Below are 26,723 nucleotides of genomic sequence, written 5' to 3'. Positions count from 1 at the left end.
GATAGCATTGCTAATGCCACAGCTCCAAAGGTGAGCAGCTCTGCCTGAAGCCCAGATTGGCAGCACTCTCACATCCATGCCAGGCTGCCACAGCAGGGCCAGCAGCACACCGGGAATTTGTGCTGCCACAGCCTGGCACTGTCAAACCCAGCTCAGCCACAGCCTGCGAGCACAGAGAGAAAACATGCTGAGCAACAGCACCAGGGGAAGAAAAGCTTGCTTTCTTTTCCAATTCCTCCTTTAAACACACGCTAGCGACTGCTTTTGCCCACAACTGCTTCCAATCAAAGCCAAGCTGTGCTTTGCCCAGTGGATGCAAGAACATCCCATCCCACGTGTGCCAAGCACTGGAGACACTCACCCAGGCAATACCAGGGGCCAGCTTAACACTCAGGTTAATCAGGCCTGGATTTCTGAAATACCATCTTAAAAAAACAATTCATATACATTAACCATGAGATACCAGAGCACACAAAAAGCTTTCCAGGGATGCAATGCAGGCCTAACAAATCGCTGAGGAAATCAATTGTATTGCTTGTATTTGTCCCTACACTTTTAATTCTAAATTTGGTTCAGATTGCTTTTAAGAAAAAAACCACAACAAAACAACACTGACATCTAATTTAGGACAGCCAGTAGATTTCTTTAAACTCTGTGATTATCCCAAGAACATTAGCTATAAATTAAATTGCTATCCATCAGAACAGCCTATGACAAAAATCTGATATTCCAAATATTAACATTAAATTCAACTTTGGCAGAAAAATTTTAGCACTTCAAGTTTTCCAAGTAAGTCTAATGGGAAAAATACTGTTGTGCATTTAGCTTGGAAATTCACCTTCACACCTAAATTTAAGTGTACCCATAAGACAATTCTGATCCTGTGTTAAAGAATTCCACATTTTTAATCAGAAGTTGAATATGGGTTAGAACACCAAGCAGTAACATTTTAGCCTAAGTTTCATGAGAAAACAAATTTGAGATAATCACTCTTTGAAACACTTGGATAAACAATTAATTGTATTTTGCTAAGAAATGCAGTCATTTTGACTACCTTAAAAGCAGAAGTCATTTCCAAACCTAGAGGCATATGAAAATTTGTTTTACAGAATACCATTTGCTTCAGCAAACTTTTGAAATCAGAGCAGCTGACATTTGACTCCACAGTCCAGCACCTTGACAAGTAGAAGTTTCATTGAAGTTGGTGAGAGAGGTTTTATGATAGTTGATTAAACTACCTTCTCTCAAAATATTTAAATTTCTTGGTAAATTAAAGTTACTAATTTAACACCTTTCATCTAGCTGTATCATCTACATCACAAATAAATTACATTTATTAAAATACTATAATATTATCCAAGTTTTTTTTTAAGTAAGTTCTCATTTTAAGATGATGTAATTTAAAAGAAACCCGTAGGAGTTCTATGCAGTTAAAATTCATTGTTTCAGAGCTGGTGCTAGGATTAGGTTTTGCTTATTTTTGGCTTTTAAAAGAAACACCTTCTCAGTCTGTGCATGCAAGTAATTACATTTCACTAAACGGCACTTGTAGCATCACATATTGAGTGACAGCATAGAAACAAAGCTGGCATCCACTTGGCACTTCACACAGATCTATCTGCTCCATCAAATGTTATATGACAATTACTGTCCCTTGCTTTTACAGTAAGCATAAAAGCAGTTCTGTCTGCCTTAGTCTGTTCAATGTACTCTCCTCCTAGTAATTACAATAGCAGCACAGTTAGGTAGTTGTAAACTATTTAATGGGTATTTAAAAGCCAGAGCTATTCACTAACACATTCACATGTTTCTCAGCACAGGCAGTATATCTCAACTTTCCCACTAGCTCCTGCTGGAAACTCCTTTTTGCAGTAAGTACAGTTTAAGTGCTCTGTGTACCCGTGTTTGCAATTTCAAGGCACTGCACAAGTTCTCTAAGACTCACCTACTCTACACTGATCTAACCAGGGCTCTTTAGAGCATTTACAGCAGCAAACACTGACATCTTCAGTATCTTCAGCTCTATTAAGCAGCAATATTAAATGTGGTTGAGGCCTAGATAAGATTTTGTTAAATCTCGCCAGAGACTTCCTCCATGCCTCTCTCTCCAGTGAAGAGCTCAGACATATAAGGTTTCCTGGTATACACACTATATCCACATGGGATAAGAGGAATTCACATTTCTCTTACACCATCCTGCTAAAAGAAGGAAGACATCCCCCCTAAAGATCTGACACCACACAGAGGTGTCAGATGTCTGGCAGGAGGAAAGAGAGCACAGAACCATGTCTGGTCCAGGGGTATTGGAAATTCTGAACAAAACTTTAACAGCCATAATCTAAAGCAAACTATAAAGCTGCAATACTGTACATTCAAGTATTTATGTCCATTGAATATGGCAAAGGATGCAGGGAACCTATGTAAAGCTTCCTCTTATGCTAAAGTAGCCTAAGAAGTCAGCCCAAAACAAGGAATTCAAGACAAGAAGCTGCGCACAAACACAGCCCAAGCATTATCTTCCTTAGATAAATTACTTTGATTCTACCATTAGAACAGCAAACTTATTTTTTATGATTTCTAACTGACATCCATGAATTGCCTGGAATTTCCCTAAAACAGAGCAGTTGTGCAATTTTTGAAACAGGATTCAAGGACGAACCCTTCCTTACCTTACAGAGACTATTTAATGACCGAAATGATTCACAAACACCTCATCTACATATGGGGGAAGCTTACTGGTAGACAGCCAAGTACAATTATCCCTTATGAGGAATTACCAAATCTCCTTTTTCATAGGAAAAATGTTTCTTTCCTTGTATTTGACAAGTGTTTCACACAATTATAATGCTTTGCAGTATACTCCCTATTTAACAGGGGACGAATGGATTGCAGTCCCTTAGTGCAAATTATCCATGCCTAAATTTAAATTGACCCTGAACAAGTATTTGCAACCTGCCCCTGTGCAGCAGTACCAGTTACTCCCTTCCCTACAACAGAGCTCCTGGGGAAGGCAGCAACCAAACGTCACCTCAGCACTTAAAGCAGACTGCAGCTCTCTCCTCCCAAGAGGCCCTGGGGAAGGATGACAGAGTAAGACAATTCTGCCATCTGCACTTATCCAGCACACCAGAGCTAGAACATCCCACACAGAGAATCCCACTCATCACTGCCAACTTCTTCACGCTCAGCAACGATTATTTCTGTGGAAGAGCACTGTGACCAGAGATTCCAGCCCAGAGAGTCTCCTCCACTGACCCTCACTGAGTCACAGCTCAGCGTAGGGGCAGCTTCAGAGAACATGAGACCTCTGTTCTCCAGAGGGCATTGTTAAACTGGTGCTCTCACAAACAAAGGAAGCTTTAAGGCCACTGACACAGGATTCTGCAGTCTGGCAGTTGAAACATTAAACATTCAAAACACAGTCAACAAGCAGTGGATATTTGTTTCTAACATAATTTAGCGGCAAATTATAGTTGAACTTGTGATTGTTGGCAGAGCAGCCGACTGCAAAGGCTCAGGCTGGGAGGGGAGAAAAATGTGAAGAGTGAGCTCTGGCAGAACAGAGGGTCCCTTTTGGAGGAGGAATGGTGGGCAGACGGCTGCCCAACGCTGCTCATGTCCCCTGGATCAGATTTTAACACCATCTCAAACCTAAGCCAGCAAAATGTGATCCCCTAAAATGCAGGAAGTTAATGAGGCAAGTCCAATACCGAGCCATCACAGAGCACCCCACACACCCAGATGTCCAGAAAATGAGCACCAGAAAACCCAGTGTGACAGCATTCATTATTATTTCTGTGCTACTGTAATTAGCAAAAAGGAATATGAGCAGCACTGGCCATTCCTGATACTTGTAGACCTCCCTGGAGACCCTCCGCCATCTCACAAGCTCATTTATTTTTAATAGCAGACAACTCATATACACATTTTGAAGCAGAGTTAAGGTTAATTTTGGTTTTTTCTTAAAAAATAACCAAACATTCTTTCTGGACTGCACACTGTTCAATGTGGTATAGACACATTTCCTTTGCTCTCCTGCCTTGCAACTGAAAACAAGAAATATAGTAACACAGAAAATATCCTTAAAAAATATATTTACACATACACAGAGGCCCAGAACACATGGAGTCATTTTCCAAACATGCTCCAAAGGAAAAAAAGGACTGAAAAGTCATGCTAACTCAATCACCCTCACTCTAGCACTGTTTATTTAGACTTTTTTAATTTCTGCTAAACTGATTCTAGGTAAAGAACAATAACATCACCACTGCACAGAGATGTTATTGTTTGTTACTATTCTATCAGCCATCAAATACTTCTATCTGGCTGATACAGAAGTCTCCTACCCAGGAAAATTTTAAAATTTCAACTAGGAGCATTACAAGTAGCCAGAAGAAGGCCAACAGTTGTAAAAAATTAGCATAAAAGGGCTTTAGCATTTCTCAAAGTACCTATTATGCTCTAAGCATTCCTTGTTGCTGAACAAGAGACTTCCTAAATAAGTTGAGAGGGAGTTAAGAGAGCAGTGAAAGGATAGGGGTACCTTAATTATCCCATCAGCAGATACAAAAAAGAGTCAAGATTAAATAAAAAAATTCTATAATACAAAGCATGTGCAAGCAGACTGTTAAACAGGGATATTTTCCATTGGTGAACTAAAAATATGTTCTTTTTACCAAAGTTGGGAGCGTGCTGACTGTGAGTGCTACAGAAGTACTTGAAAGCAGAGATGCACAGACAGCTGAGATACGAGGCAGAGAGGCATTTGATAAGACAAAGGGAAGGATGTCACTGTCAGCAGGCCACATGGGAGAATCCAGGAAAACAATAGTCATAGCTACCAACACAACCCTTTGAATCAAAGAACTTCTGTCAAACCAAAATAATCTCCCTGCCAACATTTCCCAAGATGCAGGTTTGCTGTAATAAAGAGAAATCTTCCTGTGGTGTATGACTGTAATCTTGACCTGAGCACACTGCTCCTCCAGAGCACCTCCTCCCACTCTCAGGGCAGAAATTGTGTGTAATTCCAGATATCCTAGATTCTTGTACAACACCAACAACTTGAGTTACCTTGTGTGATGCTAGCACACTTTTTTTGCCCACATGAAGAATTTAAACATGGGACAAGTGGAACTATTTTAAGAGGAAGCAAATTCACACCACTGTGCATGAACTTTCTCCTGTATGCACCATTTTGCACAGCGAAACTTCTTGACAAGACTCACCTTCAACATTAAGCCAGAAAGAATCTTTTTAGCAAAGTCACTAGTTCTGTCACTGTTTTTAGCAGCAGCATATGAAAAAGTAGACATACTATTTTGGGAAACAGTAGAGGGAATAGTAGGTTTTTAAAGCTAAATCTAGTAATACATAGCATTGCTCTTTTGATACACATGAAATACTTTAAGGAAATTCAGGATGGATCCAGAATTAAGATTTTGAATGTGACTAGACAGTCCTTGCCAGGACAATGAACAAACACTTCAGAAAACTAGTAAAAAAAGTTACACTACAGTTTTAAAGAGCTTGGAGTTAACTGTATCTAGAATAACATGCTTATTTAAGATGATACCGATGTTAGCAATCACTTTTAGTTAATTGAGAAACCTTTCTGAAAGAGACTTTTTAATCTCTTTTAATCTAAAATAATCTAGTATTTTAATCTTGCATTGAGCACTTCATACTTGAAAAAACTGGTCTACTTGACTTCAAGAATACTTCCTGTACCAGATTAGAAAAAAATAATTAAAACAAGAAGCAATGCAAGTCATTCACATAGCATATAAACAAGATAAAGTACTAAGATTATTAAAACCTTACAGTAAAGCAAGTACTATGAGGCAGAACACAAACAGCCATTAAGAACTACAAAAGCAGCAGTACTTTTATATTTGCTATTATGTTGTTTGTTCCCAAGTCATTTCCCTACACCGTGAAATTCTCCAGTGAAAAGCATTTGGAGATAAACAAGTTGTTTGAAGAACTGTTCTGATGGAAGTGTTAAAGATAAGTTTCTAGTTATGAAACAGACATGACCTACAGCAAGTCTCATCACTAACAAATAAACATGCCACTGGCTAGGTCATAAGGTGCTAACCAATATATATGATCCTGCACACACAACTTATGGAAGTTTTTCCAAGTTGACACGAAAGAATGAGTCCAAATTTATTTTAGAGGGAAACTCAGTCCTCTTAATAGTCATTTACTTCAGCTGTAAGTGTAGGTGCTACTAGCTGTAAGAACCAAACATATAGTTTGTAGTTGCTTTTTTGCAGCAAGACAAAACCACTGCATATTTAGAATGAAAAAACCATTTGAGTTTCATTGGAATACCAATACATTAACCATGTTTTTGCAGATAGTCTTCCTCCTTTGAGCATGGTAACATCCAAATGATGGCCAACACCAAATGGCAGCTGTCCCCTGTTTACGAGCTGTTTCACTGCCTGTACATCCTTTTGGTAGCTGTAAATTGGACTGTGTTAGTAGTCCCTACCTCCCAGCCAACAGATAAAAGGAACAGACTCTTCTGAACCCACGCTAAGCATCTCAGCAGCATTCACAATATACTTGTCTATTAAGGTTAAGAAGCCTGAAAAATAAAGACAAACACTCTCATGGCGCAGCTTTACCACACTTTCAGTTTAACCCAGTAAGAACATGTGCAACCATTAAATAAGCTCAGTGCAGTAGCTTAAAATAGTTTCACATGCCAGCACAAATAACAGTTTGCTAAGAGAGCAAACAATAGCCAGAGCTGGCTGACTGAGTGGCATGTTTGTATGAAAACCTAGAGTCTCTTTTCAATTTCACAATCTAAATGTATTTTCTGTATTTGCATCAAGTCTGTTCAGAAGCCTAGATAACATAGAAGAACTCCAAGTCTAATCAGCTGCCTATTAGTATAAAAGGCAGTTTGTTCCATGAAAATTAAGCAAAGAACTAATATATTTACTTTGCATTTCAACATAATTACCAACTTTGTTCTAAAACACAAGACCTTACTTGGAAGGGCTGTTTGGGGTAGTAAGGGGACAGAAATTAGTTGAGGCTCCTGAATACCTTTTAGAAACACCAATCCATATCCTCTGACATACTATTTATTACTTCTTTGGTTACTCTGATTCTGCTCCATTCCATTGGCACAATGCTACAGAATCATATAAAAGCAAACAGATATAGCTAAGGAAACAGCAGCACTGAAGACAGCGGTGTCTTTCTCCCAAATTATGGATATGTGATGAAATTCACAACTGACTGACCTCAACTCTTAGTTTCATACACACTATCTCTGGGAAGGATGGGTGGAAAAGGGAGGAGTAGTAGAAAGGCCCATACAGGAATGAGGAACAGGAAAAATGCAATCACTTTATCAGAGCCAATCCCTTTCCCAGGTTTATATATATAGTTTGTAGGAAATAGTCGATGTAAAGTCAAAAAATCCCAGCCAGCTTCTACTTTTCTGATCAAGTCTCTTAAACCATTGGGCCTGGAGTTTATAGACTGAGACAGAGCTTAAAGGGTTGTCTTACAAACTGCCACCAAGCAGAACTCGATGCACATAAAGCCATGCTGGTGGTTTAACTTAACGTTTAAGTAGTATCTACGCATTCACGACAGGGTTAGTATCCCCGCATCTTCAAGGCTATCATGACAGTGAACTGCTAGGCCACGTGCCCCTTCCCTTTCCACAAGTATTATCGTACACTTGCTTAGTTAACCACCCCTCCGACACTTCCGTGGGGCGGTGGTGCTCGGGCTGCCCGTGCGCGCTGCCCCTACGTGCCGGAGAAGCCTCCCCAGAACCATCTCGGGGCCGCGGGGCTGCCGTGCGCCCCAGCGCCGCACACCCTGCAAGAGCCGGCCACCTCCGCACCGGGGGCTCCAACGGGGATTTCCAGCGAACGCGCCCGGGAAAGTCTCCCGACGGCCTCCCCCCCTTCCCCGGGAGAGCCCCCTGCCCGCTGTCCTCCGACGTGGCCAAGCCGGCAACAGGAAGGGCGAGCGCGGGGGGAGCGGCGGCGCTGCGAGACCCGCGGCGGGGCTGCACCGCCCGGCCGCCGCCGCCCTGCGGACGCGTGCCCCGGCGGCCGGGGGCGGAGGTCACCGCTGCCGGGGGGATGGAGCCGGCGGTCCCCTCCCGCACTCACTCACAGGATGCCGGAGCAGGAGGTGCACACGAAGCTGCCCACGGTCATGTCGGTGTAGGTGGGGCCCCGCTGGTCGCAGTCGAAGCACTTGCGGTTGGGCGGGAGGCTGCTCATCTCCCGCAGCAGCTTCAGGTGCTTCTCCTCCTGCTTCCGCTTGGCGCTCGCGGCCATGGCCCCGCCGGCGAGGGACGGCCCGGCACGGCGCCGGGCCCCGCTCACACCCCGGCGGCGGCGGCGCTCCGGGGCTCGGCCGGCGGGAGAGGGGCCGGGCGGGAGGGGGGGTGAGGGGAAGACAGGGGAGGAAGGGGCGGGGAGGGCACAACCGGCGCCTGCCGGCAGGCCGGTGCGGAAGGGGGGTGGCCGCTGACGCGGACCGGCAGCCCCACGAGGGAGGGAGCGGGCGGGGGCCGCGGCTCAGGGGAAGCAGCGGCGACGGCAGCGGCACCGGGCCCGGGGCGGCGGAATGACGAGCCCGGGCGGAACCTGCGCGACACCTTTATGAGCTCAGCGAGGAGATGGCGGCGGCGGCGGAGCCCTGCGCGCCCGCCGGCTGCAGCGCCCCCTGTCGCGTGGGAGGGCGCACTACACCCCCTCCGTCCCCTCACGCCGCGACCCCGGCCCGGGGCGGCGCCTCCGGCGGGACCGAGTCACCCCGCGTGACCCGGCGGGGCGGGCCTGGGGTCAGTCCTTTGGAGAATCCCGATGGAAAAATATCAATAAAAAGTGTTAGATTTTACTCGGGGAGGAGGGGATCGCCTTCCCGCTCAGCGGGGTGCTCGGGGCGGGCTGTTCCCCTCACACCGCGGGGTGAGCGCCAGGCAGTCCCCGTCGTCCCTCAGCCCCTCGTGGGCAGTGGGCTCAGGCCGGCTGGGGAGAGCGGGAGGTGCTCCGTGAACGAATGGCCACGTGCGTCCCCACCCCAGCGCTGCCGGTGTCCCTCTGTGTCCCAAAGGTCTGGAGATTCAATCTCCGAGCCTGGCGAGAGCGGAGGCGCTCCCGGTCCCAGCTCGGGTGCCCGCGGGTCCTGGTGGCGGGGATGGCCCGGGCTGGTGGCCCAGGTTCCGTGAGGATCGTCAGGGCGGATTGCAGCGGATTTGTGGGGAGAGCACCCCCCCGGGTTCTGGCTTTCTTGGGACGGAGGTGAGAAATGCACAATTTTCCTTTGGGAATTCGGTGCCCGGCTGGCCGTTGCCCCAGCAGGGGAGAGAGCAGAGCCAGCAGTCACGTACTTCTGGTACCCGAGAGGAAAGCCCAGCCAGCCCCTGATCCACAAAATACGTGTTTGTTCCACACAAAGGTGCCTAACAGTGTGCGAAATCAATGTTAGAAAAAAAAGTAAATGCACTTTCTATTTCAGCGATTTCACCCTAGCAACGCTATGTATGATTAAAATCTTTTAATGTTTAATGACCCAATACAATGTATTTAGGGTCATGTTTTGTGCCCCTGACGTCAGCACACATAGGAGCAAGATCTGATCCACTGTATTTTCCTCGTAGTTTAAGTTTAAAAAAATCTAGGACTAGGTGTTCAGCATCAGTAATCTGTCCTTCCTCTTCTGATTCCTCTGGATGTGCTATGTGCTAATTTACATGAGCTGATCAACCAGTTCTAAGTTTTAAACACAGAAGGCAATGCTCTAATTTTTTTCCTAGTATGGATGGCAGGAGCTGTTCAAAGTGAAAAATAAACATCACTAAATAATCACCAATGCTTAAATAGCATTCTTAAGAATAAACAGGAAATATTTCCAGTCTTATAAGGACCAAATTCTCACTGCTTCCTTTAATTTTTCACTTCTCTATGGAATGCTGATATTCTTGTAATTCAGAAAGTTTAATTTATTTTGCCTTTTATGAAACATGCTAGCATTTTACCTTTTCCAATGACCTAAATGACCTAAAGCAGATGACCTAAATTTAGAAAAAAAAAAAAAAAATTGAAGGTTAAAAAACAAGTTGTTGTTTTTTCCTGGAAAATCCTTTGGAGCGCAGTGATTGGCCGCACACCTGCTGCAGCAGAGAGTTGCTACATGCAGCCAGGTTTAGTTTCAACCAGAGTCAAAGGTGGTTTGTAACTGAAGCGGGAGCAAGCAGCTTCCACTGCTCGTGTCACGACTGAACTCACGTCAATGTCACACAGGAACAGCTGCTAATCAAAACGACATCACTGTCATTGACACTGTCATTGTCAGTAAAATGTGGAACTGAGGTCCCAGGGAAAATCCTAGCACTGTTTAAGTCAATCAGAAAGTTCAGTAGGAATCCTGTGGCTCCAGTTTGCTTTGTGAAGAAACAGTCCTGCCATTATTCTGCTGTTTGATAAGCCTTTTGAGCCAAGATAGGCTTACACTAGTGATTAATTACCTATGTTAACATTTATGTGGTTTAGAAACTACTTTTTGTAAATACCAAGCTTCTCCATTCTGTATCTTACAGAGCAAATTTACCCCAGGAAACTACAGAATGAGACTTCAGGGGTGTGTGAGGATACACTGTGTTACAAATGAGATCTGTGGGACTCGGGTTCTTCAAGAGTCTGTGGGCACACCTGGGGTTCCTACAATCAAGAATCTAAATCTTACCCTCCTGTTTCCCGGAGGAACCTAAGGAATGCAAGGCCCTAAGTATATCTGTGTGTAGCACTCTTGACACATACAGAGCTAAAAACTGGCTGCAGTAACTTCCAGCTCTGTTTCACCTCCCCACAAGCAATATTGTGACTTGCACTCCTCTTCCACTGCCGTTTTTTCTGTTTTTTACTGCTCACAGCTAGCATTAATTCCCTCAAAGCAGCTGGTCTGTGTTTTCTCTAAATCACAAAAGGAAAATATCCACAAATAATACACATGAATAAAACCGCTTCTCTTCAGTTTTACTCCTGGATTTTCTTTTTCATTACATATTTTTCCGTTTCTCTGTGCTAGAACCCGAATTTCCTTTCCTGCAGCTTCTCTGTCCAAATTTGTTCTTCATTGTCTCCTTCTAATGACCAGACTTCTGCAGTTAGAAATATACTGTCCAGCTGTTTATGCCAAAAGTGCTTAATCCCTGCTGCACCTGCTGCAGCTTTTAGCATTAAAATTAATTTCTTAACAAGAGGTAAAACAATTATTTTTTATGCTTGCAACATTTCTCTTTACATAAGAAACAGAATTTAATACTCCAGTCGTGGGTAATAATATCTGAAAGATGTTCCTTGGGTAAGCTCTTAAATATGGGCCAATAGGGTATAAATTATAATATACAAACACATAATCTAGTGGATTTATTGTCAAGACCAAAAGAAACAAGACTCTAAGAATGTACATTTGGGAGATGAATAAGACATTCTCTGTTTGCCACTAGGATTGAGGTCAATAATATCCACTTTAAAGCAATTAACCCAGCAGGATAAGTGACGTGAAAATTATCATGCTGAAGGGCTAATGGGCTATTAAATCCATCTTGTTCACCACTGATGGGCACACAGAATTAATCCTGGGATTAGGTACATCGGATCGGGGTAAACTGCTACCTCACTTCATATTTGTATGTGAAGGGTTTCCTGAAAATGCTAGGAGAGAACACAGCCAGAACATTCACTGATGTGCTCTACTCAAGGTTCAGTCCACTGAGCATAAATTAATGTGTCTGTGCCTGGCCTTATTCAAGCAATAGCTTTTTGTTAATGAATAGATACATTTTGGTAAGAGATCAGAACAAGAGAATGTCATAGTAATGGTTATAGAAATCATACTGCCTGTTGACAGTTATTTAAATCTGGACAATTCAATGCAAGAAAATGGTCAGACAAATATGATTGAATTACAACCTTATCTTTACTTGCAATGCCATTTCCCTTGGACATTTCCCACCCACTGCTATGACACTAACCCAGTAAGAGAAGGTAAATGATAGAAAGCCCTGCCTTTACCCTTAACAGCTGTGAATAAGAAACTGACCTCACAATAAAGAGAAAGGCACAGTCTCATCAGCTTGGGATTTTTGTAATGAAGAAGTTAGTGGTCTGTATTTTTTAATGTCATCTTTTATTTGTGTGAAATACACTAATTCATTTGGAGTAATATGGGGTAGGAGATGGTTTTCAGTCACCATATGATTCTCTTCCTGCTTTTTAGATTGGCCAGTGGTGTTGAAAGGTTATCAATATTTCAGCCTTGCCCCTTTATTTGACACAGTTCTTGAATTTCCATTGTGCCTTAAGTGCACAAGATCATATTCCAGTTTGTAATCACAGACTAGGCAGTGGAAATAACATGCCTATGTACAGTTGCAGTGAAGGCAAAATATCTGTCATAGGAATGCATATCTTGTATGCATGGCAAATGCATTTAATTTTTATGATCATCTTTACAGTACATTTTTAGAGAATGTGCCAATGTTTCTATTACTGCTTTTTGTTTTGTATTGGTTTATCATTAATCTATAAAACCCTGTAGTTGAGTGATGCTTTGTAAGCCGTAACAGAAGTTTTGGTAAAATGATGTTCCTTTCAGAGGAACATGCCAGAGGAGAGTGGAACCCTTTAAACCACAGAGTGCATTCATACTTGATCCTGTTACAGCAATAGAAATACAATGGTGAGTCATATAATATTTTACATTTGCTGGAACATCCCACAGGAATGTTGGCAATGCACAAGGCAGCCCAGAGTCTATGGGTAGAAGAAACAAGTTGTGGAACTGATAGGAACAAAACAACAAGGATGCAAAACCCCCATATTTAGAACACAAATGTGAAAGACAGAACACAATAGTGGTAAGATAGTTCAACTCTTCAATTCCTTTGGTTCTAAATTAGAAGAGGGAGAGACAGAATTTAAACAGACATCTAAACACCAACAGCTTCTGTAGTATTTGGCTACATGAAGTACTGAACCAGGAAATGCTCTCCCAGCTCTCTGAGCAGGAAGAACTTCATTTTCACATTGAAGTTTAAAGACTTAAGTTATTTCTTGACCTATAAATGAGATTTGTATTTAAAGCCCAACATATTTTGAAGTTCAGTTCTTCAGTACCATTTCCACTTGATGATGAGCATTTCCTGCCCGTTTTCTGTAAAACTCCCATGGGAGTGAAGAGAGGCCTTTGTTACTTTCCACTAATGAATCTAAATTATTGATTAGTCAGTCTAATTTGTGGAAACTGCTATTGGTTAGTGCTGCCTTAGATTAGGCAAAAAGAAATAATTTCACACAGATCTTCAGTGAGGGAAAGACTATTAAAATAGGAGAAATGGCATATTCAGCCAGTGTCCTTTTATTTGCCCACACTTTACAAAACTAACATATTCTCCTTCATACTTCCCTAGAATTTTATTTATTTTAATAAACATTACTTGAAGGCTGATTTGGGGAACACTAGAGTAGAATTAACTGTTCTGAACAAACATCTTTCAGTGCTCATGGTAACTCTGATCAGTGTCTAAAACTGGAATCTAGAAAACAGGACCATAACTTTCTAATTCTCTAAGCAACCTGATTATATAAAGAATGGAAAAGCACAAAAAGAAAGAAAAAAGGTGCAGAGTCACTGTTTCCAAGACAAGTCATGAAATACCTGTCATGCACTGCATGATCTGAAACACTGAGATTGTAAATCAGTGACTCCAATGGAGCAGTGTTTGAGTCTTGCCTGATAAACAAAGTTTTGTACACTCCACTGCACAAAGCAATGAATATAACAAGTGTCAGAATAGCTAAACATCATGGAAATATCCATTTGGACTCAAAATGGGATGAAAAAGAACAGTATCTTTGACTAAAACAATGGAGATGGACATAACAAAAGAGGGAAATACAGGAAACACAGCTTTTTGATGTCAGACATTCAACTAGAAGAATACAGAACATAATCTATGTCGTGTGAATATGGGAAAATTAAGTTTTTCAGTCACCCCATTTCTGAAAGAAAATATTTTAGAGGACAACTACAAAAAGAAAACTGATTCTATGAACTGTAATGTAATGTTTCTCACTACTGTAATTTTAAAATCTGAGATGCTGTCACCAAGATCTTTTTCCATTAATCTTTGAGAATTTGTCTCATTCAAACTGCAAAGAGAAGGGCTTTATGACTGGTAGCAATACAAGATAAAAGTAAAAGCATCAACAAGATGCACAACAGACAAAAAGATCCTCCAGAGAATGTAGCCCAGGCTCCTGCAGCTGCACTGAGTGGATATGGATAATCCCTGGTAGCTGCAAATACCCTCTTAGGGGAGGTTTTCTGCAGGAGAAGCCTAATCTCAATCCATACATAGGAAAAACAATACTAAATCAGGTAATGGCTTAGCATTTTCTCTCCATGTAATTTTCTTCAGAAGTACACAAACAAACCTTCAAATTGTTGTTTAGAATAACTGGTTTAACAAGAAAAATTAATCCCCTGACACTCAGGCCTCTTGTACCTTCTCCTGTACAGCAAGAGCACCTGCAGTGTCTTGCCTTGAACTCTGTTTAACACTCCAAGCCATACTTGTAGTTATAAACAGCTGTGAAAAAATTAAGATTTCTTTCAAGAATGCATTCTCTGCTGAAGTGGCAATGACAGACATGTCTCCTGGAAACAACGTGTGGGAATTTCAGCTGAGAAGGTTGGTTTTGAAAGCATTTGTCAATTAGAAAAACTCTTTTTTAACCAAGAGACCAAAAGGAAAAATGCTTATCTTCATGTGACTTAACCAAAATGAAAAATAAGCGTTTTTCATTATGTGACTGGAATATTTAATATTTACTAGTTACATGTTTAAATAAATTTTTAAAAAACTGAAAAACAACAGAACAAAACCCCAACAATGAAACAACCACCAGAAACAAATGAATAATCAATGGTATGTTGAGCACAGTAACATTCCATGAACTGGATTTCAGAAATGGGAAAAGAGTAAGTGTTCAGAACATTATCACAGCCTTAACAGAACAAAAACCTTGGTTTGGTTTGTGGGCAGCAAGAGAATTAATAAATACTCTGAAGCAGCACAGTGAATGAAAAATTTAGGATAACAGCAGAAGAAATAGCAGTGTCTTACTGACATAAACAGAGTAATTTTAGAATTACACCCCTGATGTCCAAGAGATTTTATACAAATGGAAAAAAACCTCATCAGCAAGGTCCTCTGGGCTACCATGGATGAGGAAAATTGGTGGGGAGAAGGAACATGACAGTTAATAAATCATCACAAATATGGAAACAAAAATATTACAGAAGCTGTTAGGAAAGCATAGTATTTCTTACAAAGTAGGACTTTTGATCAAATCTCTTGTAATTGTTTGAGTTTCTTACCCTGTTAGTGTAACTTTTTAGATCTCTCTTCTCAGTTTACCCTGACTTTCCTAAACTATCAAGATCCACTTTATGAATACACATAGGTTTCACATCCTGCCTGCTCCTTTTTGCAAGTGGTTGTTTCAGACCCCAGGGCTTTAGGAATAAAGGTCCAGCTTTGCAATTGTTGCAGTTTGATGTATTCATAGCCAGCTTGTAAATACTGCTCTGAAAGCTCCAGGTCCCTGTCCCTCCCTGCACGTCCCTCAGTGGCACAGATATCTGCCCAGCTGCCATGGGGACACGTGCAGGCAGGAGATAGAGGGGATGGAGCAGCTTTGTGCATTGCTGCACTACAGCTTTGCTGATTAGGTGTGTAAACACTCAAAACAGAACCAATTTAAGCAAAGCAACAATTAACAGAGAAAGGTTTCACAGTAATTATTGAAAAGTTTTCATTCATACTGACTTAGGCATTTGCCAGGGTAAACTCATTTTACACTCCTGGACAGAGAACACTGTTCAAACCCACCTGCCAAAAGGCTTAGCACTTCCTGTATTTTCTTATTAGAAACAGTCAGTGAATGTTCAGGGCACTTGTGGTTTGTTTCTTTGCTGCAGCCTCTCAGCATTGCCAGGCAATGCCCACAATTGCCCTCAGTGCTCCAGACAACCAGTGTCATCCCCTTATATAATAAAATCCAAATAACCACTTGTCACAGCTCCTTGCAATAACATCTTCATGTTAAATGATGTATTGTTATGCTTCAAAACTGGAAATTATCTTGAAGCATAAAATTATTCCTTGCAGGTTTCAAAAATTAGCTAGTAAGAGTCAGATAGCTCAGCAGTCTGTACTGTCACTAGCAACAAATTCTTTCTGCAGCAGGGGGAGTTTTTCTCTAAAGGAAAATTTCAAAACTTATTCAAAATTTTATCAAACTTTATTATTTTTGTTGTTATCATTTAATCCCTGATGTTTTTGGTTACTAGGAAATGATGAGTATAGTAGTCCAATCAAGAAAAAAATGTTCAAACTTCTTTTTAAATAGTAGGTTTTTACATATGAGATCAACCAAATTCAGCGTCATCCATGATCATCTCTTAAACACTTGATCTTACAGCTGAGCTTGGAGTGGGCAGTTGAAATAACCAATTAGGTACTAATTGGTTTGAAAGGAGACTTTCAAAGAAATAAACTATGAAATGACCTAATTCTGAAACCTGGGAATAATCAACAGTTTGCCTCTGGTCTAGATTTCCATGAACTTCAGCAGTCTGCCTGCTGGCCATGCAGCACAGAGCCTGAATCAAAGAAACCCTCACAAAGCTCACATGGACATCGTGCCTGCAGTCACAGGACACTGCCAGAGCAGATTCCCAGCAGCTGGGAAAAAAATGTGCAATGCTGTGGGGCTGAAGTGAAACTGGGTGGGTGTGGGCATCTAAGTTCCTTCTAAAGTAATCAGAGCAGCAGTAGAAGCAATAATGAATTGCCATGGGGGGATCTGCTAAGTGTCAATATTAATGTCATCCTTTTTTTTTCCTTCTCCAATTGTTGTCTCATTGCCTGATGGCCACAGGTTGTTGAAAACTGCCTGACTGAAAAGATGCTGAAATAGCATCACATGATATTTGAGGTAGGAATTAAATATTTAACATATATTTTTACTGCAAAAGAAACATGAAAGAAAACTGAACTGTGCTCTGATATTATAAACAGAAAATGACAGGGGAAAAATTCAAATCTAAACCCATCACCTCCCTAGTAATGAAAACCTCATCAAATTATAAAAGTAGCTCTTCCCAAGCTCATTGCCACAGTTGTTGCTCAATCAGAAGGTCTGTATAAAAAAATAGGAAACCTTCAGAAACACTTTAAGATTAGGCAACTGTGTTTTTCCTGATGGACTATTATAAACATTTCCACTTCCCATCACTTGAAATTAAAGAGAATAATTTCCATTAACTTTCAACTAGCTCAACTATTGAAGCCTATTTTCAACTATTTTCTCTCTGGACTTTTTTCCTTCTTAAACATTCTCTGATATTGGACTGATTTTCACAAATTGTTTTGTTCTGTTGTCATCCTAAACTCTCACCTTCTTGCCAGTAACTTGGAGAATAAAGCTGTGCTACTGAAATAACCACTAAAGTAACTGGATTTCTTTATTTAACCATCAGAACTTTTAGAGAAATCCTTGCCCTCTGGTGGTGGGAATGCTTCCCCTGGTTAATCCTGCTCTAACATGACTAATTCTGTGACACTTCCTTAGTTTCAACAGTATTTTCTTCATTTTACAGAACTGCCACTGTGGAGGAGATACTCCACAAGAGTATCAGAATGCTATCTTTGAACTCCAATTACTCAGAATTTTCTCTCATAGGTTTAGGTCTAGTGTAGGCAGTGGAGTTCCACCTGTGTGTTTCCTTCAGGATTTTTCATTCCACTTGGCTTCATTGTTTGACCTGGCAATATCCCCTGCATTACCTCAGAGATATTCATCCCAAATCTGGATACATCCCCACAAATCTGCTGTCTCAGCATGGCAGTGGGTCTCTCCTCACTTACTACCTGCTATGTGCCACCATTCTCTAGAAATGGTCAAATAAGTGAGAGCAGAACATTTTAAAACTTCCAAACTTCATGACTTCAGAAACTGATATCCTGCACCAGTCATGAGTATTTCATTTCTCCCTTCTCTAAGGTTGAAAAATTGCCAGGAGCACTTCTCCTCCCCACCCAAGTGCACAGTACAGCCTACAAAAAGCCACACACTCACTGGCATTGACAAACTGAAGATTTGATTCAGTACTTGGCTAAATATGTGGGAATCATGAAACTCTGGAACCTCTTGTCAGGAGCAAAGGACTACAGCTCACCATTGTCTACTGAAACAACTTGCATTAAATAGTGTTAAGTTTCTTTGAAGGCAGATATAAAAATATTGTTTCAGAACTTTTTTTTGCAATTTGCCTATATTTTCAGTATTCAGAAATGCTACATAAACATTGGCCAGGTAATTTAAATTACTACTGAAAAAACCATTCTTAATAGAAATGCCTACTTACTGATGCAATTGATTTTGGTGTCCTATATAAAGTAACAAAATCTGGTACTTTAAAGCAAAATGGTGCCTTCAGGACAAAGAGTAGGAAACTAAAAAAGTCAGGTAACAAGTTATCTGAAAATGTTAGAAATACAAATGTTGCTCTGATTTATATAAGCATCCCAGAATAAGGGAAAACACAGGACTGCAGAACTATTGAGATGCTCCTTAAAGGGGAGCCCTCAAGCATGTTCAAAACTCAATGAAATTTTAACCTCATTGCAATTAAATGTAAAATTCCTCCAATAACAATAAAATCAAGATTTCTTCTGATAAAGAATATTGGTATAAGAATAAGTGAGCACAACTGGCAATGAACAGTTCCAGAGGTAAAGAATAAATTTTAATTTCCATATCAGAAAAATGAGGTTCTATAATTGTTCCCAGCTGGAGCAACAGGAGCAAAATATTTACTGTGTCCAAAATTAACATGTTTGATTATAAACCTGTAAGTTCAAGAGCACAGTCCCCAGCACAGCTGCCACAGACTGGCAGAAACATTACACTTATTACACAGAAATAGAGAGAGATGATGATGTTTACCTTCTCCCTAGAGCTACCCTTTACTCACAGAAGAGCAGCCTAGTTTTTGTGTGCACCACGAAGAGCTGCATTGCAGTGTGCCTGTGATTTAGGAATCACCAAGTGCCTTCAATAATGCTCTGATTCTGTCACACAGAGCAGCTGTTCCCACTCTGCAGCCTCAAACTACAGCAGGGGCTATTTGCTGACCAACTGGTGAGCACTGGATCTTTAGTTTCTTAGGCAAGCTGAAAAGGGAAAAATGCAAAAAAGTGCAATTACATCTGAGGAATTGATTTAGAAAGAAAAAACCAATCTGTCCTTGTTGAGAAGTGTTTGCTTCTCAACACTAAATGCATCTCTCAATATTAAACTTCAAAGTTCTGATGTAACAGAACCCAGATAGTTCAGAGCCTCTTTAAAGTTGCCACAGCACTCAGTAAAGTTAAGGACAAGGAAAAGTAGGGCTCTTCTTATGTTCCTGTGCTGCATCATCCCCTCCCTCTGCCCTGCAAAACACAATGACATCTTTTGATGTTTTGAATTCTTCATGGCTTTGTATAGCAGCATAACACCAGAGCACCTCATTTAAATTTTTGATTTGTCATAAAACCCAAGAGATTGTTATAAAAAGTAAAAAATAAATGTTATAAACCAGTAAAAGGTTTAACTTTTCACCAGCAACTTCAAACTCTGAATTAACACAGAGATAACTGTGAAATGATTGTTTTCATCTCCTGTCTTTAAGTCACAGGAACAATTCACACAAGAATTATTCCTGGACTTTTTTTTTTTTTTGTTAAAAAAAACATCTGGTTATTGTAACCAGAAGCTCCAGTTGAAAGCAAGGAGCCAGAACTGGGTTCTCAGTCACATCACTGAACTGCTGAGACACAGGAGCAAAGGCACAGAGAAGCAACAGAGCAGCTTCTGTTTCTGAGATCAGAAGCAACTTAACAACAGTGCATGAAAGCATATTAAGAATTTTTTCTCCAATTACTTAGCTGCTACCAATAGAATAGAACTTCTCTTACCTTTCTGAAAATAAAATTACTTTTTCAACACTTAAAAAAAAGACAAAGGACGTAGATGACAGAAACAGAGCAATCCAAGACCATTCACACACTGGATTTACCTAACATTTGGAGAAAAAGCAAGTCTAGGTTACTAGTGTTTCCTACTGTTTAGTGAGTTTACAAATGTAATTTTTGTAACAATAATCTAGCTCTTCAATGGGTTGCAAGAATAAAATGTCCTGATTCCTTTCTGTCAGTCATTATGGACAGTCTGCTCAATCTGTTGTCTCTGTGAAAGATAAATAAAATGTGACTGTGAAAGGAACAACCACAGGGGGACATAAATGCACTTGTACTCAGCACCAATGCAAGCAGCTCACAAAGCACTTTTCAGACAAAACTGCCATGGAATTTCATGAACAATGTTTCTCAGCTGCCATTTTCACCACACTTTATAGCTAGTGATTTCTGTAGGTCTGACAAATCTTTTAACTGTGCTATGGTTTATGGCTACTGATTCAAAAAAACAGGAAAAAGGTTAGTAACTTGAAGTATATAAATGATCCCACTAGCACAGCTGTAGATCCTGAAAAATATGTTGAGTGTCAGAAATTAAGGCACAGATACCACATAAAATGCTCTTCAGACCTTTAGAAACTTGAAAATGGGACACATTTTCTTATAAAAACTCCTGTTTCAGTCAACACTCCTGTAAAAACCCAGTCCTTTCTTTCCACGTCCCCAAATTGTCTTTTCATTTGGTCTTAATACATTCCCTTCATGTGCCACACAGTAAACTGATTTATCTTGCATCACTCATCTTTTACCAGCACAGTATTCCACTTCTCCTAGGACTTATGCCCACATTGCAAACTATAAAGCCAAAGGAAGCAGATCCTAATTGTTTTTAAAGGTAAACTGAAATTTGCTTCTCCATTTCAAAATACATAAATATGTATATAAAAGCAGTAGGCAACTTGGGCTGTAAAAAATCCTCCTTCACTATCGTCCTTTTAAAATAGGTAAAGAGCAATAACCTCATCCAGAAACTAAAAATAGCATGAGTAATTTTACCATCTTTTCACATTTTGCTCTTATTTCCCTGGAATATAGTGACCTTATTGGCTTTGCTTATGTAAGTGGTAATAGATTGCCTAGCTGGAATTTTTCATTTAACACAAGCAATTTTGTGCATATTTTCTGCTGGGCTGATCTTCCTGCCCTCCTTTTTGCATTCCAGCCCTCCCTGCTGTGCCCTCTCAGCCAGGGGCAGCAGAAGCTCTCGCTGCTCTGCAGCCACAGCCACGTTCCACACCGGGCAGATGCAGGGCACTGAGTGCTGGAGACACCCAGGGTCACACACAGACTCCTCCTGCTCAGAACACCAATAAATCTCTTTCCACTGGGTTGATTCAGCCAGCACTCACTGTCACAGCACACACCTGCCCAGCAGCTGCAGCCAGGACCTTTGGCTGCCAAGTGTCCTTCCCTAAATCCATCTTGTGGGCCAAAGGCAAAGGATGTGTTGCAATGGACAGCACTATCAAACATGGATCAATGGCCATCAGCCTGATTCTCCCCCTCCTCTTAGTGAAGGCACATTCATGTACCTGGTCTCTTCCTGTGCAATGAATGCTCACAATGGGATAAAGCAGCAAACACTTCTGAACATCCAGCTTCTTGGTCCTACATCCAGCTTCTTCCTTGCAGGGCTCAGACAAGTTTGTAATAGATGCTCACTCTTTTTTTTAAGAAAAGTATTCCAAAATAGCTGCAGTTCTCACACATCTGTTGCCCTCTGGTAGACATGCTGAGTTTCTATGACATTTAACAGAAATATCATGCATTTACCTGAATTATTCCTAAGTGTTTTTCCATTCATTTGGAGCTAAAACAGCTACAGATGTTGCAAACAAGACAAACACTAATTTCACTGAATCCAATACTTCTGTCATGGGACTGCTTAAATGAAAGAACATGGACTAAGCAGAAAAAGTACCAAAAAAAAAAAAAAAAGAGAAAAAAAGAAAAATCTTATCTCATAGCCTATAATGAAATCATGTTCTCCAATTTCTTTAGGTTCAGGCCTTCATGATCCTAATTTTCACTATTTCTCATTTTGCAGCAGAGGCATTTTTACAAGTTTTAAAAATCTTTCAGAGCATGCTCCAACAATAGAAACCAATGTGCATGGCAAATAATATTTGGATGAAAGCAGTGAGACCTCAGAGTTTGAATCCCCAACAGTGTCAGGATCATCATCATACCTGATGCTTTCACAAGGTGAAGGACAAATTAATCCAGATGCAATCCAAAGGCTGACATATGTTAATTCACCTCAGCTTATTAACAATCCTCTCCAAACAATCTCTGAGGAAGCATTCATGAAAGCTGTTTCTGTACAGTGAGACTTTGTCACATCTTATTAAATATCACTAAAGATGGTCTCCTGCGATGCACAGAAAAACTTCTGAGCCAAAAGGCAAAAATTAAGATTAAGGGCACTTCTTTTACATTTAGGAAAATGAGCAAACATTAAACATTGTGCAAAAGGAAAAGACTTTATTTAACACCAAATATGATTCAGAATTTTCAAGCACTGAAGACCAGAAAAACAAACTGTATTTTGCCTTTCCAAATACACCTATATTCAGCATGGAAGCCATTGATTTTTAAGATACACCAGAAATGTCTTTTAGCATCTAGTTACTGCTGATTGCCTTTTCAGCAGCCAATCCTTGTTTGGGTTTGGAGTAATCCCAAGGTCTCCTGTTCTCTGTGTACCCATAGAGCTTCCGCAGTGCCACTCGTGCAGCCTCCTCCTCTGCAGCCAGCAGTGTTTCACCAGGGCCTTCAGCTAACATCTTCTTATCACTTGGGGAAAAAAACCAAAGTTACAACCATGAAAAACCAAAGTTTCCATCATAAAACCCTGAGTGCTGCTGTGTACTGTCAATAAAACAGACTGGTTTTTCTCCAGTGTCTGTGAACATTGACTTTTATATACACACAATGGAAACATTTCTGTTGGTCTTTCCTGCAAAGGTAAGTAATTGTATATTCAGTAATGGAAACTCAGATCAGAAATGTGTCCATTTCCTGGGAGAACATCACTCTGTTCATTTAGGTTCCTAACACAGCACTGATTCTTTACAGCATTCAATTTGTCAGCCCTGATAAAAAATATGCAAATTTGTTACTCTGGTTAGCTTAAACAGGAACTGAAGTGCTTTTGTCTTTTCTCCTTCCCTGGTAAGGAAGCATTTCAAACTGCTTCAAAAGGACTGAGAAGCTCTCTCTGTTATGAATTATATGCTCATGTCTGTTTAAAAACCACCTATGCACACAGACTAAATAGGAGCAGTTCATGAAGGGACACCAGGGATTCCTGAAGAGAAACAATTGAAGTTCCTTTCTTTTTTATAAGATACATTTTAGAAGGTACAGAAACCAAAGCAGGGTAAAGCAGAGCAAGTTAAGGTATGTGTTCATCTGCAGCTCCTTTAGGAGAGCAGCAGTGACGTGGATTCTGTCCTGCCCACAGGAGCACTGTCACTGCTGGGCACTGACCACACCTGACACAAATGCACCAGGGACAACTGGCACTTCCTAAGTCCTGCCTGGACACAGACACTCCTATGGCCCAGTTTACAGTGCTCCTGATTTTCAAACTTAAAAGCTTCTCTGGAATTTAATGAATCTCTCTTCCATCTCACTCCCTTGATGTCTCTTTATGCTTGCCTAAGCCCTGGCTACAGCTGTGGCCCTTCCAAAGCTGTGCAGTTAGGCTGTTCCCAAAGCTCCTGTGTCAGGTCACTTGGAACACACCCAGGCTCTTTGGTGCACCCTGTTTAGCCTCTGGAGCTCTTAGTCAGAGACTGTGTATGTAGCACCACAGCAAGCTATGGCCAATGCTTAAATGGCTCATTTTATATGGAACTTACCATCACGTTTCTTATCTGGAACAACTTGACCAAAAAGCATGAGTAGAAAAGTAAAAACCATCTTCCCTCCTTCCCACTCATCCAATTAAAGCCATTTAACTTTAGATTAATGTTGCACTAACCAGTACAACCCAACGAAGTAGACTGGCAGAACTGTGCTGACTCCCAGCTGCCTGGTAATTCTTGGTTCTGGAGCAGAGATATTCCTCTTGGTCAGTTCTTCCAGCAATAAGCCCATAGGATTTACAACTTCCCAGATCTCAAACAGATCTTTTCCAATCAGCTGGGGAATAAAAAAGTCCTAAACAAGAAAATTTAGAAGTTACAATTAATGGTTTGAGGTTCTGGTGTCTCCTAATGAAAATACAGTATGAAGAGACAATAACTGACAATTAATTGCTGAAATGAATGATAAAACTGCCTCAGTGCCCCATCTCAGTGCTCGTGATTGTAGTGTAGCCACTGACAGACTCGTGCCTGGGGCAAAGTCAGCCCCAGACCCAGAGAAGGGACAGCTCCAGCCTGAGGCAGCAGAGGAGCTGGGGCAATACCCGGGAATGTGCAAACCCACGGGTCCTTCACCTGTTGGGATCACTCTCTTGTCTGTAAGAGCTCCTTGCTCTTACAGACACCTCTCAATGCTCTTGTATCAGGGAAAATCATTTTAACAAACACTTCTCCATTGCAAAAGTAATAATAAGTGAAAAGGATGACTGAAACAACAATAGCTGTTAAAACTACTTTGTCACACTGAATTTCAATCAAACGTTTTTGTATGAAATATCTTCAGGGGCTTGCACTCCTATATGCAAAACCTATGAATTCATGCCTGTTTATATAGAGTGAAGTTTTTTTTAGTTGAAGATATATGAAATCTCACATGGAATAATTTGATAATACAGTGCATGGAATATAATGCTTTCCCTTAGCAACTTTCCGCAAATATTAACATCACCATCATAATCCAGAAGTGTATGATTTCATGTACTTGATCAGCCTTCCTAATGAAAAAGACGCCAACAAAATTCCCAGCCCCCAAAACCCCAGCTGATCACCACCACCACCACCAGATCTCATTGTTAAATTGTCTTGTTACAGGTATTGTCAAACTTCTGCAAACCTCCCTGGATCTCTCCCCATCCAGGTACAAACCAGCATTCATTGAACCTACCCTGACAAACATCCCGGTTCTCTCGGGCCCGCTGCTTTCCAGCAGGGCTCCTATCACAGCGAGGAACGTCCTCTGCAGCACGTCTGGTGGGGCAGGAAAATCCCTGCAGAGCGTCAGGTCCTGTATGGACAGGTTTTGAGCCACATAAGAGACGAGTTCCTGACTGGTCAGAAAATTAACCAGTGCTTCTATGCCCTTCGCAGGTAACTCTGGGTAGGCGCCTTCAAAGCACTGCTCCAGGTAAGCGCGGGCGAAGCGCAGCCCTCGCTCCGCAAGGGCGCTGTTCTCCTGAAGCTGAAGAGCGACCGCGTCCTTGTCCAGCCCCAGCTGCCGGCGCCTCGCCTCCTCGCTTTCGATGTAGCAGGGGTTAACAAACGCAGTCTTGAGAAGGTCCAGGTCGAAGTTTTCCCGCACCCGGTGGCTGAAGGCTTGGATCTCCGCGTGGTAATCCCAGTTGGGCTTCTCGGACCTGCGGGCGCGGAAAGGGAACCAGCTCAGGAATAGAACGCGTTACTCGCCCCGCGCCTTTCGAAAGGGCACAAGAAATGAAATTGAGCTTGAACACCAAACCCAGTATTTAAATATCTGGGGTCAGACACTGTCGGTTCCGCACCCCCGTCTGCCTGCCCCATTCAACCCGGACTATGCCAACCTGCGGAGCTCAACCCATTCTGCTCCAAAGCGTGAGCAGACGGGGCCTAAATGTTCTGATTTTGCCCTTTTTGGGGCCGTCGCACCCCTTCTCCAAGCCCCGCCCGCCTCTCCCGCTGCTCACCGCCGCCGCGGAGGCGCCTGCAGCCGCTGCAGCTCCAGGTACGCCCGAAGCCACCGCTTCTTTTCGGGGGGCGGCGCGGTGCTGAACGCGGTGCTGAGCCCAGTGCCCCGCCCGGCCTCGGCCAGGAGCGGCCGCGCCGCCCGCAGCAGCAGCCGCGCGGCCATGGCGGGTGCGGGCGGCTCCGCCCCGCGGCTTCCGGGCGGAAGCGCTCCCGGCCGGGGCGGGGGAACCGGGACCGGGCTCTGCGGCCCCCGCCGGGCACGCCAGGCCCCGGGGACACGGGCAAGTACAGGAGCGGGGCAGCTGCAGCGCCGGGGCTCCGGCTTGGGCCGCCGGGCTGTTTCAGCTGAGACGCTCAGGCCGCGGCCGCCCCGCGGTGTGCCCGGGGAGCTCGCAGCAGGTCCCGAGGCTGCAGCGCTCGCCCAACGTGTCCCACTCGCGGCCCCTTAGGTGGCGGCGTTTTAAAATATTTTTTTGAGTTCCATTCCCACGTGCAAGACAAAGTCCGGTTTTGTGCACTCAAAAGCAGCTTTATTTTTGACTATCGCCTATACAGTTCTTTGTACATCTCTCAGCCCTCATTTGCACCATCAGAGTTCATACAGTACACCTTCGGTGCAAAGGTCATGGTATAAAACTCATGAAAACGCAGAAAATGTGCAAAGCAGGCCTGGCCCTTTTTATCGTCTTTACTAAAAGACAAAGGCACACGCTTCAACATTCACGGTAAGAAAACATGCACAGCAAACGCCCCGATGTAGT

General features: G+C 42.2%; 2 protein-coding genes across 9 annotated transcripts in view; both read right to left on the bottom strand.

Moving 5' to 3' along the window:
• Window positions 1-8,399, bottom strand: part of AGFG1 (ArfGAP with FG repeats 1) — a 36,622-nt gene extending 28,223 nt beyond the window's left edge. For 7 of the 8 annotated variants that reach the window (XM_066556947.1, XM_066556948.1, XM_066556949.1 and 4 more), the window contains exon 1: window positions 8,161-8,399. In XM_066556947.1, the coding sequence (XP_066413044.1) occupies window positions 8,161-8,327 (167 nt within the window). In that variant the 5' untranslated portion in view covers window positions 8,328-8,399. Of the gene's footprint in view, window positions 1-8,156 lie in introns of all 8 variants that reach the window. The other variant, XM_066556954.1, reaches the window with a different exon arrangement.
• A 14,212-nt stretch (window positions 8,400-22,611) lies between these two features.
• Window positions 22,612-26,135, bottom strand: MRPL44 (mitochondrial ribosomal protein L44). Its single transcript, XM_066556632.1, has 4 exons — window positions 25,962-26,135; window positions 25,187-25,655; window positions 24,138-24,316; window positions 22,612-22,945 (listed from the first exon to the last, which is right to left on the bottom strand). The coding sequence occupies exons 1-4, from the start codon at window positions 26,123-26,125 to the stop codon at window positions 22,774-22,776; spliced, it is 984 nt and encodes a 327-aa protein (XP_066412729.1). The 5' UTR covers window positions 26,126-26,135; the 3' UTR covers window positions 22,612-22,773.
• Between the last annotated feature and the right edge of the window lie 588 nt (window positions 26,136-26,723).

This window comes from Molothrus aeneus, chromosome 10 (genome assembly GCF_037042795.1).
Source record: "Molothrus aeneus isolate 106 chromosome 10, BPBGC_Maene_1.0, whole genome shotgun sequence".
NCBI lineage: Eukaryota > Metazoa > Chordata > Aves > Passeriformes > Icteridae > Molothrus > Molothrus aeneus.
The sequence above is the reverse complement of the archived record's forward strand: the minus strand, read 5'-3'. Positions and strand labels throughout refer to the sequence as shown.

Coding starts and splice junctions, on each gene's coding strand:
- MRPL44 (XM_066556632.1), bottom strand. CDS start 26,125: ATGGCCGCGCGGCTGCTGCTGCGGGCGGCGCGGCCGCTCCTGGCCGAG. Junction 25,656..25,961: donor CAGGCGCCTCCGCGGCGGCG/GTGAGCAGCGGG, acceptor CCGCGCCCGCAG/GTCCGAGAAGCCCAACTGGG. Junction 22,946..24,137: donor TACTTCGTTGGGTTGTACTG/GTTAGTGCAACA, acceptor TTTTTCCCCAAG/TGATAAGAAGATGTTAGCTG.